Raw genomic sequence first — 14,371 nt, forward strand, 5'->3', positions numbered from 1 at the left:
CTAATGTTACTTTAATATTTCTTTCCCACAGCTTTTGCCATTTCTTTAACTCAATATTATATCCAAAGTTTTGTGCCCACGTTATCATAGTTACCTTAACCAGTTCATCTTCCATTCTCCTATTTAATAGGAAATGATACAATCTTTTAATCATTTTCTCATCTGGTTTAAGAATCACATGATCAAATGCTGTTGACTCATTATAAAAGCCCCACATTCTATAGTCTTTAGCGTATCTTGATTGCATTTGAACCCTGTGCCACCAAGAAATATTAATTCCTTCATAATGTGTTTTACTCTTGAGCAGATGTTCATCTGCCATGCCAACATACTTTCAAACGGCAGTGGCTGCAGTTTAAAGCTGTTCCCTTATTTTTAAAAACAGAATTGATGTTTACATTGCTACAAATTCTCCAGGAAGGGAGAAGCCCTTGTGATGCCAAATATTCCTGTATGGTGTTGCTGCTGCTGCTGCAACAAAACTGCAGAACCAGTTTAGGTATTTTCTTGGGCTCCAAGATAACCACAGATGGTGACTGCAACCAAAGTAATTGAAAGACGCTTGCTCCTTGGGAGGAAAGCTATGGTAAATCTAGACAGCATACTAAAAAGCAGAGACTTCACCCTGCCAACAAAATTGCATATAGTCAAGGCTATGGTTTTCCCAGTTGCAATGTACTGCTGTGAAAACTGGACCGTAAGGAAGGCTGAGCACCAAAGAACTGAGGCCTTTGAACTGTGGTGCTAGAGAAGACTCTGCAAGTCCCTTGGACTGCAAGATGATCAAACCAGTCAGTCCTAGAGGAGATCAACCCTGACTGCTCTTTAGAAGGTCAGATCCTGAAGATGAAACTCAAATACTTTGGCCACCTAATGAGAAGGAAGGACTCCCTGGAGAAGACCCTAATGCTGGGAACAATTGATGGCAAAAGAAGAAGGGGACAGCAGAGAATGAGGTGGCTAGATGGAGTCATTGAAGCAGTTGGTGTGAGCTTAAGTGGACTCCAGGGGATGGTGGAGGCCTGGAAGGCCTGGAGGAATGTTGTCCGTGGGGTTGCGATGGGTCAGATGTGAATTCACAACTAGCAACAACAATGACATGAGTGTACTTCCAACCTGCAACAACACCTCATTCTATGTATGTCTGTATGCATGCTGGTTTGCCAATAATTCATCAATTCCCTGCTACAACCACTAATTGAAGACAAATGCCAAATCTTTTGTGAAAAACCTTGGTTCCACAAGAAACTCACAACAAATAGTTATACCCTATAGGGCTGAAGTAAGAAGGGGCTAACAGTTTTTCCATCCAAACTTTGTCATTTTATTTTCTAATTACAGAGAAGCTTGTCACATGAGTTGCAAAATCCAAACCAAGCTCAGGGAGAAATTTTTGTTTAGAAGTAAGCCCTGTGTGAGTCTATCACCTGGTGGTTTGATTGGCAAAAAAGTGTCATGTTGCAGCATAGGAAAGTAATTTTAGCATAAAACCAGGTGAAAATGAATCTTGTCTGTAACATAAAAGAGGAAATTTGGCAACCAAGATGAAATTCCATTGAATGAACAGTGAAGACTTAAATCTTGTTCATACTTGCTATTGAGTTGAAATGCACACACTGGGTGTGGCATTATAGCTGTGTATTTCATTCCACTGGGTAAACTGATGCATGAGACCACACTTAGAAAACTGCAAGTACAGAAAAAAAGAACTTACATAGAACTTACATAGTTCTTTTTAAATAGAACATGCTAGTTGCAAAGTGACCTTGGATGAAAAAGCCTACTGTAGCATGTAAAGGAAGAATTCATTTCTCCAGAAACAAAACTAGTATTGTACTTAAAAGTCAATGATAATAAAGCTCATTTCAAAATAAAAATGGAGAGAAAAGGTGAGAAAACTGAAAAATAATAGTTTCCCAGCCCAAATACATTTAAAACCAAGCAACAAACAAAAGCCATTTTGAGAACAGCTTTTAGAGAGAAAAATCATGTGTTTTATTTTTAAAAAGCATGTTAAAAAATAAGCTTTTGTAATTATTTGGATTAGTTCCTGGGAAAAGGTAGGTATGGTTTAAAAACAGTGACTCAGATGAACATTCCATGCTTTTAAAGCTTTCCTTTCCTCAACTGAGGTTTCTCTATTTTTGCCAGATAGGTAAAAAAATAATAACCAGCTCCTGTTCTGCTTTTTCATCAAGAACACAAAATTCTTCACCACAAAGAATGAAACATTAAAACCTTCTTAGTCAAAACTTGAAAAAATATTTATTTGTGGAGAGTCTGGATCAGGCACTAAAACAGTTTCAGACAGATGTCTTTTCCTTATACCATCTCCATTTTCAAAAGTAGCACAATTTGTATGCTACATTTTACCCGAATGATGCACAAGAAAAGGGATTTAAAATATCAAAAGATAAAATGTCCTAGTCTCTTGTTTGCAGATGACTCATAAGGCTTGGTGCTGCCATCCGGCAAAAACAAATAAGCCATTCAAGCAACTAACATTAAGCATCACCTAGCAGGCGTCTATACTTCCAAGGTTTAAATACAACTGGGTTAACCTCAAAGACTATTCCTGAGAACTCATTTGCTTTTCATTATACTCTCAGTGAGATTTATTGTAAGTTGCCACTTGGATCATGTGTTGTAAATTCTAGAAGCTCTTTTTGCTACAGTTTGAGCATTTGCTGAATTTTCTTCCTGTTCTTCTGTTTGCTTCAGTTTAAGAAACACATCTGACTTCAAGAAGCGGCTGTAGCTGTCATACTTCATGAGATTGAAAATCTGAGTGGAAAGAAGAAAAAAACCCAGCACAACCTCTATGAAATGAAGCCTAAAAACATTCACAGTAACAGCAGGAAAGGTTAAAAAAGAAAGGAGATCTTCCATTGTAATGGAAATATTCCATGGGACCCCAAATTGTTAGACTATAATATATTGCATTAACCAAAATAATAAATCAGTATAAAGTATGCCCTGCATAAAGGAAAATATTTTGTTACTATGGACTATGCTTCTCAATAATCATCCTGAATAAAATATGGTCACTTTAAGACACTGCCAGAATGACCACATATCTTAAAAATGAAATACTTTCAAATAAGGCAAAATAACTACTAGAGAATCCAGAAGAAAAATGCAATGGCAGTTTTCTGGTACATTAAACACAAACACAGAGAGAGGGAGAGAGAGAGGGAGGGAGGGAGGGAGGGAGGGAGAGACTTCGCATTACATACACCTACTAAAGGCACAGTTCTATGGGGTGGTCCCAGCTCCCACCTTGGAAACATGTCCTGAGATTCCAACTGAGGTGCACCCTTTCTCTGCCCTCACAACTGGTATGACTCTTTCCACCCTGTCTGTGGCTCAGAAGCCACAAGTGGGTGGGGAGTGGTGCAGGGCAAGGCAGAAAGCAGGAGGTCCTGTTGGGATACAAGGAATCCTGACAGTGGCTCAGTTCCTGCTCCTTGTAAGCAGGGGCAATAGACTATACAGACGAAATTGTTTGGATGCCTGTAATCATCTGACTGAGTTCCCATAATCCTCAGACTACTGGATTTTTCAGGTGTGCCTTCTGTAGACATTGCTATGAGGTCAAAAGGGGGCCTCTGGCATTTGATCTCTCCTCTTGCCCCACACCCTTCCCTCTGCAGGTCACAAAGGTAGTCTTGGAGAGGTCTGCAAGCAAGAATTCCAGTGCGCAGGGATGGCCAGGATATGCGGAATCCTTAGTAAGAATAAGATAATTAAGACTGTGAGCCCTAATTTATGGAATAGCAAATAATATTAATGATCAGTTCATTTCTACACAAAAGGGTGTAAATACATACTGATGTTTGAACAAGGAACCTTCTTATTAGAAGCTGGTCAAGCCTGTGTGGATGTTCACTGAATAACCAAGTCAAAATTAATTGAGAACTTGGTACTTTGATGAACTCTTTTTAAGTTATTCAAAGTCTCCAAACAAGAAAGGAAATTTTGTTTCCTGTTAAGCTGTTGAGATCTAAGGATCTTTGGCAATGCTTTGTTCAACAACAAGAACTGTTTTCATTTCATATTTTAATGTGATGAAAAATAGATCAGATTTTTTCCTTACTTATTTTTCGTATAGAATCCAAATTGAATACAATATTTGATGCATGCTATGTTGGAAGCTTATTGATCAACAATACATAGCTGTCAGCCAGAGCCTTTCTAAATGCTAATACTATAGTTTGAAAACACTCAACAAAGGCCAGTAACACTTGACACCTAGTAATGTGCTGCCAATGAGCAACTGACAAAATTCTTGCAATCCACTTTTAAGTCTACATGTATAAACTGAAGTACTACTTCAGGTTTAACAAATACAAGTATGAAAAGTAGTTCATCTCTACTGGAATTTACAATTAGCACTGTGTCAATCTAAATTTTATTATTGCTTATCTAAAAATGTAAGATGTATTTCAGACCCCAAGCTATATACATCTTTATTTATGATGATTTTATCATCAGAGAAAAATTGGTCTAAATGTGGAAGACATAATCCATAGCTTTAACCAGAAGGATAATGTCTCAGGGATTGGACCCTGCACTCAAGAAAAATGTTTAGAAATTAGGACACATTGTCTCCAAGCTCATTTATTCACTACATCCTTAGGCTTACCTCTCCTCCCACCTCCACAAGCTAGCTAAATACCTCCTCAAATCATTTCATACTTTTCAGTTATTTCATTATATTTTCCCCATGTCTTTTCTCACAGTTCCAGACAGAGGTTAATCCAAAGTATGTGTATCATGGTGTTTCTGACTTGAATTATCCATTATAGTTATGGGTATTGGCTGAATATAACATCTCAGCATTAACTAGAAGCATTTGATACTGCCCTACATCAAATCTAACTTTAGGGCAGCTTACAAAGTAATTAAAAATAAAAATATATAAAACCACAGAGACAAGATGAACCAGCAGATGAAAGAAAATGACTTTTTGCTATTCCTGTTCATATTTACAGACTTTGTTTCCTCACCACATTCTTTTAAGACTATGTCTCTAAATGCACTTATGTGGGAGTAAACAGTTGGCTTAGTAAAGGTATTACATTCATATGGATTACAGGATTTTCCTTATTACTAGCTTTGTTTTTTGTGTTGCTTATCAAAGATCCATCTGCCAGTGCAGCTTTTGTATTTCTAATGACAGCCTAAATGAACTTTCAAAACCACCCCACCTCGCATTTCAAAACCTGCAGTGCAAGCCTATACATGCCTACTCAGAAGTAAGTCCCGTTGACATATATGAGTGAATAGAGTTTCTTTCCTAAACTGAAGTCATGTGAATAGGATTGTTTTCTAAACTGAAGGATTTGTGCACAATCCAATTGATTACCCACAGCTACACTTTCCATCTCCGTAGTGATCCAGATCTGCATTTTAGCTTCCAGTGGTTTCCTCCCCTTTGCATTCCACCCAAATGCCCCCTTTACCCACTCTAACTGAGGTCTCCTTCCTGAGCACACAGAAGCAGTTGGTGTACTTCCTTCTTCACCAACTGTGAGGGGAGGTGGGACCGTCAGAGCATGGGTCCTTAGTTCCAAGTTCGGAGCTCTGTTTTTAACCTTGGAGCTGGGAATTTAAATCATCCTATGGCCTACAGTTGATGTATAGGAGCCATAGTATGAGTTGCTTGCCCTGCATCAAGAAGTGATTCAAACAAGGGGAGAAATATATACATTATATATAAGCCTTGTATTATGCTTTTCTTTTATTTGTAATTACATGTGCCCTCCAGATGTTGGCTTACAACCAATATTAGTAATTTAACTCCCATTCGGTTCAATACTCTACTACTCCACTACTCTAAATAGTGCTAATATTAGATATACTATTACATTTCTTACAATTTCTGCACATTTGTCAAACCTACTGGGCATATGGAAGTTGTAGTCCCAAATATATGGAGGATACTGGGTTGCCTATTCTGTCAAGTTAGCATCTTGAAACTGACAACACCTGGGCAAGCCTGACCTGCAATTTGATTGCCCTGCCTGCCTTCTAGTCTTCCCTCCCCCCACATTCCTCTTTTTAGTCTGGATTAAAAGTTCTGCTATCTTCTATTAGAAAAGATGTTAACTGATTTCACTGACAGGCCATTTGAGGTGGCCTGTCAGCTTCCTCTATTTCTGCCCTTTTAGAACTGGGGTGATAAGCACAAACAGACTTTAAACCCTGCCTGATTTTCATGTTATTGTTCATTCACTTGAGTCAGAGAAGAGGGAAATGACATTCACCAAAGTAAGAAGGGTGCCCTTGGTGAGCATTTTCATGGATTGTTAGAAAATTAGTTCTCTAAACAGAGATAATTGAGGCTAAAATTTCATTTCTTATTTGACTAAACTCATAAAGCAATCTGACCATTTTGACAGTCTTTTAGTTAGTGTAGCAAAACAAGAAAAAGAGATGGCTACTGAAAGCAATTTCTTTGCTGGTAATCAGCTGTTCATGAGAAATATGCTAACAGTGCACTCCTGTATAATAGCCATAAACTATTCTTAATCTTCAAAGAATACCTGCATCCCAAATGCACTTGCCTTCTCCAATTGCATTCTCAAATAGGTGATTATTTATTACATTTGATAACTTCCTAGCATTTGCCACCAAAAGAAAAAGAAAGAAAGTGGGGTGGGGGAGAGTCATGGGTTTAATTAAAGGGAAGTATGATGGAAGCTACATGATTTAGGGAAAACTGAATAATGCAATCAGAGGAAGATCCATCAAAAGAAGAGTTTGGAGAAACATATTGGATGTGAGTTAACCTATGTTTTGGACTTCCTATTACAAGACATGTGGGAAGTTAGGTTTTTGGTTGCTTCTCACTGAATTGTTGCTGTGATTGTTATTTTCAGAAACTAAGCAGTCATCTTTCACAAGTTAATTAACATTTCAGAACATTACCTGATCTTGAAGCTTCTGAAACATTAGAGGATGAGGTTCTTCCAATATTGACTCATCCAGACGGGACTGCCCTTCAACGTTGACTTGATAAGAAGCTTTACTTGATAAGAAAGTTGTGTAAATTTCATTTGCTTTTGTGTGCATCTGTGATGAAAAGGATATGTTTACTCAGCAAGCATGTCATTTTCCAGCATTACAACAGCAGTATAGATGTGGATTCATTCCATGCCCTTTGAAAAGTCAAAATCATTTCCGCTTGAGCAAGAGGTGACTAATTTTCAGATACACGCCATTCCAGAGGAAAAGATCTGAGAGGAAGAGCTGCATAGGGTAGCAGTTCTATAACAGTAATAGTGGAAAGTCTAAAACATAATCTCTCAAATGCCTCTATTCTCTAAGGCATGCTATTGTAACTGCAGTTTTTAGTGGGGACCTCACTGATTTTCAGTTGCAGATGTTGTTAAAACATACTTAATAGTGTACCAGCTACAATACATACCACCTCAGGCTGCCAAAGTTACCATTGCTTCAGATGTCAAGTGGCAGAATTGAAGGATCAAATCTTGTTTGAGGCATGGTTCATGAGAACCTTTCTGGCAGAGGCTTATCCATTGCCATACCATCCAAAAGGGTCAATTGCACAAATCTTCCACAAAACTTTGTTCATTCCCAAAATGTTTTCACAATAGACATTTAGTCTAATAATATTCAGCTTAAATCTCCTACTTCTTGAACCTGATAGCTCTTGCTTTTCTGCATCTTCTCTTGAGCAGTGTTAAAAAACTGCTCTTTTGTTATTTCTGGCAGTCATGGTTGAAACTCTTGTCCTGTATGTGTCATCCTACCTTAATCTTTTGTTTACCCACTGCCTTAAACTTTTCAGACTACTTATCATGCAACTGAAACACTGTATCACGAAAATGAAAAAGTTTAGTTCATGACTAGTATCATATTTAATAACAGCTGATAACTAAACTTCACTGAAGTCAATAGGATAATCTGAAAAGACAAATTCAAATAGGCAAATATATATGTAACTTTATGCAAACAAAACATATTGATTCTTTACTTTCTTCAAAAACTGAGAATTATTCAGAAAAATACCAACACATCTTGTTATAGCAACTATAGCCACCACATCAGATTGAAGAGCTAAAATGTATAGAAGGTCCTTGATGTATTGGAAAAGATAAAATATCATTTGAAACACCTATTTCATATTCACTGAACCCAATTAAAGTACTTCAGAATAAGAATAGAAATCTCAGCTACTTCAGGAACTCCATGCTGCTGTTCCTGGTATGAATATTGTTTACTCCAGCCCATTTTCACGTCTCAAGCAATCACATATGAAAATGTCATCAGTGTGATTCAGTACCTGCTTTTGCCTTAACAGGTCATCTCACTATAAGCAAAAAAAAAAAAAGTAGGCCTGGTTCACACATAGCAACTAGCCATTAGCTAGTCAAAGCCACAAAACCACAAGGGAGAGAGCATGTTGCCTCTTCCCCGCTTCCCATGTTTACTTTGCCTCAGCTTTTTTAAGCAGCCCAGGAACACCCCCATCTCAGGGCTGCTTGATGCAACATGTGAACCTGAAACTGTTTCTGAGTGACAAACAAACCAGGTTTGAAACCATGGTTGCTGGATCAAATCTCTGGGGTGTGGTCTTTCGACAACCCAGAATTCCAGGTTTACATGTCACATCAAATGAGCCAGTTGCTTGGGCTGCTTATGAGAGCAGTTGAAGAGCAGAAGCAGCAAGTGGGCAAAGGCAGCAGGCAACGTGCTTGCTTGCTTTGGCACAGGATGGCTCTGCCAATTGAGCAATGATTGAATGAATGTGTGACTGGTTTACGTATGGTCCGGGTCATCCTATATGAAGTGGCTATCCATATCTTTAGTATCCTGTTGCGATATGTGTGGGTGATAACTCTCCCTTTGAAGAATTAATGCAGATTTACAAGTAAGAAATGAAAACCTCAATGGGAACCAAAACAGGCATTACTTTAAAGATGCAGCAAGCAGCTACATCTTTCTTTCATGTTTATGCTATGCAGGCCAAACCATAACACTGTGATTTGTGATTACACACACTACCCTATTTTATTCTCTGTATGTCATTTTCATGCTGCCCAAAGGAAAAGCTCTTGGGTGGTCACAAGGATTAAAACCGAGGATACATTGTATTATAAAAATTATAATAATAAAAGGATATTATAAAAAATATATCTTGCCATGCAACATTTTAACAGAATTCAAAACAGTTAAAAACAATTAACAGTTAAATACCTGGACCTAATAAAACAACAGGAATTAAAAGCCATATCATATACTAGTCCTCACTTAGCTCATTCCTGGTTCTTCTCTCTCTGATATCACTGGTCTGACTGTATGCTTCCATTCTCAGGAACAGAATCCTTAGGGAACCCTGCAATCTCTCAGTTCCTTATATAACAAATAAAACATATCTTACACTGGATAATAGGATATAAGAGCGATTTCTTGTGACCACGTTGCCAGAAGTCTGTTTCTAGACAATGAGCTAGTTAACATATCAGATGCAATTTCTGACTTATTAAATCAAGAAATTGCTGAAGATGAGTGAAGTGAAAGCATACTGTTTCCCATGTACTGTCATTTTAACTTTCAATTAACCTAGGAACATCCCATTCTAGGGTTGTTATATGATGTGTGAATTTAGAAAGTCTGGATTGTTGATGGGTTAAATATCACAGAGTGAACTGAACAACAGACCGTGAGAAATCATTAGGTTAATTCATAAACTACCTAGAGCTTCCAGGAGTTTCCAATTCCTTGCTTATTTTATGCCAGAAACTGCAGTGCAATGTGCAATTGTACTCATTTGTGGGGGAGGGAACAGATGTCTTTTCTTGAGTAAATGTTTGCAGGATAAAGATATGGCATTACAGACATTACCTTACTAACATTTACATTTCTAATCATTTTTATTGTTTTCTGTTAACCTAACACAAATAAAGGTAATAATAATTAGGTGGGCTGAGCTTGCCTGGGACCACCCCTGAATTCCACTCACTATATAGAAAGAAACAGATTAGGCTGTATCAGCTGGGATGGTAGCAGTTGAAGGGCACCAGGTTGGGGAAGACTGAGTTGCAGTCATATGTGCAATGGGAAACTACTATTTTAGCCTAAACTTCACTCTAGTACCAAGTTATTCTCAAAGAAAGAGTCCAAAAAATAATGTCCTTCCGTCATTCTTGTTTAAGAGCCTCCATCCTGGCTTTAAGGCAGGGTGGGCAACTTGTTTTGGCCTAGCCAGTGATAAGGTATACTGAGAGTTGTTGGCCAACACATCTGGACAGCAACAAATCGCCCATGGCTGATCTACAACATCAATAACTCTTCTCAAATCTCTTTTCTCCTAACCAGCAACCTAGCTGCTCTGAAACAGTGCTTCATGTTTTCCTTCTAGGAAGCGTTTGGCAGAAGTGAATGCCCAGAGCTGGATGAGGGAAGCTGGCATTCCTATCATCCGAATATCAGTATGTTATTGTTGGTGTTGGAGGGGAAGCATTTTTTCTACAGCTATCATGTCAATTGCAAATGTGATTGGAATATGATTGCATCAGTGTCAGACAGCACTGAATAAACAGCATTAAAATAATAAATCTATTTTAATATGCAATAAAAAGGAATTTTTTTATTTTTAGATGTAAGTAGGAGAATTCAAGGATCGTGGTCTTACTTAAAATCCATCAACCACAGGCATTATCATATATATAATTTCAGGAACTACTGTAATGTTGTATTCTTGATGCCTCAGCCCAAATTACGTGTTATGCTAACAGCATAGAGTATAGCTGAAACTTCTCTTATTTTTACACTGACATAAACTTTGATGGAACCCATTTGGGTTGGTGCCATGACATTCTGAATGGGAGGATCTAATTTTCTCCCTCTACCAAATTTTTCCCTGTGCACCCTCATGTGGGAGATTTGGGGGGAAAACATGGGGAAGGTTTAATCTTGCATGCCAGACCACCACGGTCCCAATTTGATTCAAGGCTGCTAACGTTTACACAAGCATAAAAAGTAAAAGAGGCCTCTGCTACATGCCACACAACTCGTGTAACATGTGGTTTGACCCAATTTGTATTCACATACCTGATGAATATTTCATTAAGCAGATTTGTCTGAAAACTCTATTAGAATCTTTTCAGTCTTTGGTTTTGGATACAGTACCTGTTTCTTATCTTGTATCTTCTTAAACTCTTCACATGCTATCCAGAACAAAACATTTTCTTCACTAAATTCTCTCTTTAAAAACTCCTGAAAGAGAGAGAGAGAGACGTTATAACCTAGCTCCAAAATTCTAGCTTTTTAACTACAGAGAAGGAAAACCCATTTGTTTCAAATTGAAACTTATAAGGCCCCACATGAGGCAGCCATGTTGCTGAAGCTAAGCAAGCCTCAGTCTGGTCAGTGCTTGGAGAGACGACCGCCTAGAAAATGTGTACAGCCATTGGGAGTTCCACAATGGGATAAATACAAATTACAACAAATAAGTAAGATCAGCCTTGGGGAACACCTGAAAGCTTGGTCGATCCATACAGTCATGTCAAAGGTTTTTTATATAGGAAATATATGAGAAGCAAAAGTATTTCTCTAAATAGGATTGTACTTTAAAACAAATTAAATTGAGCCAAAAGGAATGGTTGAACACAATATATTAATATTTAACTGTATATCACCTGTGGGCAACATTTTGCCTGTGGATTATGTGTGGTCCCTGGTTTGTTTTGTGACCACCAACACCCCAAAAGGGCAGCTATGTTACCAATTTCAGTGGCACAGCAGCTGCATGGTGACAAAAAGAATATAGATCTAAGTCAATTGAAAATGTGTGTTCTTCTATGTCTTCTGGGAGTGTAGTTTGCCCTTACAACAAAGCATGTGCTCACCTTCTTGTAAAGCTGAAATGTGGTTTTTTTGCTGCTTTATCACAAAGAAGTAGGGCCCAGGGGGTGAAAATTGCTCCCTGGGCCTTCTGAAGTTGCTCATTCTTGGTATATATAAAGACAAGTTTATATATATACAAGTGAAACTTGAATTTTAGTTTTGCAATGAACTTTATGTAATGTACTTTATGCAAGAGAGAGGTAGCACCATAGTTGTTTTCCACACTCCTAATATCCAGTCTGAACCCTGTGCTTGTGCAGAAAGGAACCCCAGTTGCCTCTTAACACTTACCATATGCTTACAATTGAAAAGGTTTTTCAGTGGCTGTCACTAATACCTTGAATAGGGACTGCAAGGTAAGGCCTTAGACAAAAGCAAAACAAACAGGATTGTCTGACAACCCTACAAGCTTATACTGGTATTGCAGTACCTATCAGTATGGCAAAAAGCAACAGACTGAAGGTCTAAAATGGGATGAGGCTGCTTCATATGCTAAAGCATCCATCTACTCCATAAACATTAAAGTGCTCAGTTCAAGGGCCATAACACTTGTTAGCCTCTTATTATATCTCCATGTCAGTATGTACCACCAACATGCCAAACTGGAAGTCACAGGTGGCTTTTACCAGTCTTCGTGTTCAGTCTGAGAACAGCTAACTAACCATTTACCAGTCTTCGTGCTTCAGTTCTGAATGAGTTAAGTTTCAAGCTCCTTTTCAAATATTTTCATACTTTCTTCAAATACAAACCAATCAAGGAAGACCTATCAACTCAAGTATTTTGGCTGTGATCCTCACATACCCTTTATTCCAAGGAAGTCCCAGTGAATTTGCTCAGGCCAACCTCAGAATAAATTATATGTACAACCTTGATCCTCATAATGTGGTAATACAACACCATTCAATATAGCAGATACAAAACATTATTGGAAAATATAATTAAACATAAGTAGTAAATAGCAGTTAAGATAGCAACCCTAAATCTCTTGACGCCTTCTGGATCTTCCAGTAAATTTTCTAGTGATGTAGCCCATCTTATAGTGCCATTTTGACTTTGCTGGCTGCTGCCTGGCTTGTTGTCATTGTCAGTTATTTCTGCAAAATAAAATTAAAATTATTTTTGTATTATGTTTAATTGATTGATTGATAATTAAAAATTTTGTCCATCCTACCTATAAGCACTGTGGTTTCTTCCTACTCTTAGCAAAACAGTGTAACTGCTCAGCCAAACTGCATTCATGAAAACATTACCTTTCAGTGAGGGCACAAAACTTCAGTGATTGTACTTAACAACTGATTATCTACATGTATAGAACAACCAACTGTGGCAAGCATTCTGAGGAAGGAATGGTCTAAGGGAAGTAGTATTTTATTATTTCAAAGTTTTGACTGATAAGCAAGGTCTAAATTTTCAGAAAGTGAAAGTTATTATTAAAAACGTAGGTTTCCTTTTATGCTAAAGTTTCCATATGGGACCTATTCTCATAACAAACTGCAAAGTGCACATTAAATATAAATATTAAATGTTAACACAAATATGTAAAAGAACACTTTCAGATGGAAGATTACTAGTGCTACCAATCAAGGAATATTGTTTCTTTTCTTCCTTAAAGATTATTTGTGGAAAGACAAACCAATAGGAAAACACAAGAGAATTACAAGTAGAAAACAGTGTTGTCTGGACCTTCTATTAAATTCAGTCTAATTGCCCCCAAAAATCTAGTCTGGATGCATCCAAAGTTTTTGTGCCATCCATACATTTTGGAATTTTAGCATCAAAAAGAAAGAATTCCTAGATGTTGAAAGATAAAATGGCTTTACTGATATTAGTGGGTTCTAATTCCTGGACAGATTCTGGACTGACCTCACCTGGATGGGCTGAGACTAGTAGCCAGACTGATTCAGAGAGACAGATGTCACTGGGATAAAATCCACTGAACACTGTGTTCATTTGTACTTTATGAGAAGTGCAATAAGCCATTTAACAGCTTGACCAATATGACTAGCAAGTAACAAGTACTCTCTCTTTTTGCTCTCAAAGCATTTCTTTTTCCAAGCAGAAAGGGTACTGCGGAGTTACTCTCTGTCCTTTTCCATTCTTTAAAGTGAAAATCTCATCACAAGACTCCATTATGTTGCTCATTTCATGCAAATAATTTAGAGCATAAATGTCCAAGATATTAACGAATGGAATCTCTCATTGTTTCCCTTCTAAATTTAAAGGAGGGGGAATTTGTATCAGATCCACCCCTAGAGAAAGTGGCAGTTAACCCTTTCTCTGTACTGTTTTTCTTGTTTAACAGCACAGTTTAGAATATCAGAGAGCCAACAGCAGGAGGAAATCCACAGTGGGAGCTGGGACAGCTCGAATTCAGCCAAGTGACTGTTTTATCTGAGCATTATTGCTCTACACCTTCTAAAACCACGGCAGGATCTTACAGCCTTCCCCTACTATCAAGAGCAGCAACAGAGTTCCTCCAGATGGGTGACAAGAC

General features: G+C 37.8%; 1 protein-coding gene across 2 annotated transcripts in view; it reads right to left on the minus strand.

Annotated features, from left to right (window-relative positions):
- Positions 1-1,006: 1,006 nt before the first annotated feature.
- The window catches only part of RGS10 (regulator of G protein signaling 10), a 34,598-nt gene continuing 21,233 nt past the window's right edge, over positions 1,007-14,371 (minus strand). For both annotated transcript variants that reach the window (XM_044439893.1, XM_044439903.1), the window contains 4 exons: positions 12,853-12,971; positions 11,161-11,247; positions 6,934-7,077; positions 1,007-2,784 (listed from right to left, as the gene is read on the minus strand). In XM_044439893.1, the coding sequence (XP_044295828.1) occupies positions 2,638-2,784; positions 6,934-7,077; positions 11,161-11,247; positions 12,853-12,971 (497 nt within the window). In that variant the 3' untranslated portion in view covers positions 1,007-2,637. The remainder of the gene's footprint in view (positions 2,785-6,933; positions 7,078-11,160; positions 11,248-12,852; positions 12,972-14,371) is intronic.

The sequence above is a fragment of the Varanus komodoensis genome, unplaced genomic scaffold (assembly GCF_004798865.1).
Source record: "Varanus komodoensis strain SLA01 unplaced genomic scaffold, ASM479886v1 scaffold1, whole genome shotgun sequence".
Classification (NCBI taxonomy): domain Eukaryota; kingdom Metazoa; phylum Chordata; class Lepidosauria; order Squamata; family Varanidae; genus Varanus; species Varanus komodoensis.